General features: G+C 63.1%; 1 protein-coding gene across 1 annotated transcript in view; it reads right to left on the bottom strand.

The window, feature by feature from the left end:
• Nucleotides 1-1,408, bottom strand: part of CUEDC1 (CUE domain containing 1) — a gene marked incomplete at its 5' end in the record, with an annotated part of 40,676 nt that extends 39,268 nt beyond the window's left edge. The window contains one exon of the mRNA XM_035889613.1: nt 1,210-1,408. Within this exon, the coding sequence (XP_035745506.1) occupies nt 1,210-1,408 (199 nt within the window). The remainder of the gene's footprint in view (nt 1-1,209) is intronic.
• Nucleotides 1,409-1,413: the final 5 nt, after the last annotated feature.

Here is a 1,413-nt window from a genome sequence, read left to right as displayed (position 1 = left end):
GGGATTTTACCCTTACGGCACAGACACCGGGCACGAACGACCCTCCAGCTCCTCTCCCAGCCATTCCCCTCCCGACGCCACCGTCGGCAGCACGCAGCATCCCCCGTTATCTTTGCCCCCGCAGAGGGCGTTTGCGCAGGCAGATAAGTACCGAGCACTCGCTGTTGCGTTGGGAAGCCCTGCTCGCTCCCCACGCGCTCTTATCAGCCCGGGGCAGAGGGGACCACGGCACCCACGCCCCCGCAATGGCAAAGCCTGCTCGGCCGCGCCGCAGACCCAGCCGGGGGAAAAGGCCAGGTGCCGGTGCACAGGCTAGATGCTGATTTGGTAGTTTCTTTTTAATTTGAAAGCTCTTTTTTAATAAAATGCTGGAAAAGTCAAAACTTTCCTGGGAACTTTGTGGCTGGGAAGAAGATGGGCGCCTTTGGCCCGTCGTTGAAGGAAACCCTTTTGGCAATCAGAGGCTCCGGCACTGGGAAGGGGCTGTGGGCACCCGGCGTGTAAGGCTCTGCCAGCATCAGGCACATCCTCACCGTGGCGGAGACAGGCCACAGGAGCGGGGTGCACAGCGACAGGGAGCGATGAGAAAGGCACAGCGAGCTGACAACGGGCTGGGTCTCCTCTGCCGCGAGGACCGCTGAAAACTTTCCTCCAACCCCACCGCCGGCACCAGCCCGTCTCCCCCCGCAGAGGTGCACAGCTCCCCTGGGCTCGCGCTGCCCAGGCACCAGGCTCCAGCCAGTCGCTTCCACAGGAAAACGGTCATGAAAAAAAACACAAAAAGCTTCACAGCAGAGCAGATGCCGCTTCAGCCCGTGTATTAGAGACGAACGAGGAGGAGGAGGAGGAGGGAGGCGAGGAGAGCCACAGCTTCCCTGGCTCTGGGGCAGCCCCACCAGCAAAGCCCCCGTCGCAGCCTCAGGGGTCAGCCCAGGACGGCGGCTTTCCCGCACGGATATCCTTACTGCTCCGTCCCCCACGTTTGTTGTCGGTGGTAGCAGCAGGAGGAGGTGCGAGGAGGAGGTGCGACTCCACTGCTTTTTAAAAAAATAATAAAAAGGAGCCTTTCCAACCCGCCTGATGAGCCAGACGGTGCCCGAGAGCGCTGCTTTGAGCGGTGACTTCCACAGGCGAGGCAGTTCCCAAACTCTTCTCCACTACCGCTCGCCCACAACCCCGTCGGTGGCAATTTCGGCACTGGCCGGGAACCCCGGGCGAGGAGCAGCCTGGTGGGACGGCGCCCTCCGTCCTTACGGGGAGATGTGGCTGGGCACCCACCCGGGGGTCCACAAAACCCCTGAGCCCAGGAGGTGACCCCCAATGCCTCGCCACGCCCGGGCCCCGCTGCGGTTCCCACGCTGAGCTGCGACCGCCCCGGCGGAGATGTCAGGGGGGCGGATCGCGCTGCCCCAC

Source organism: Egretta garzetta, unplaced genomic scaffold, assembly GCF_000687185.1.
Source record: "Egretta garzetta isolate BGI_Z169 unplaced genomic scaffold, ASM68718v1 scaffold120, whole genome shotgun sequence".
NCBI lineage: Eukaryota > Metazoa > Chordata > Aves > Pelecaniformes > Ardeidae > Egretta > Egretta garzetta.
This window is presented reverse-complemented; position numbering and strand designations above follow the sequence as displayed.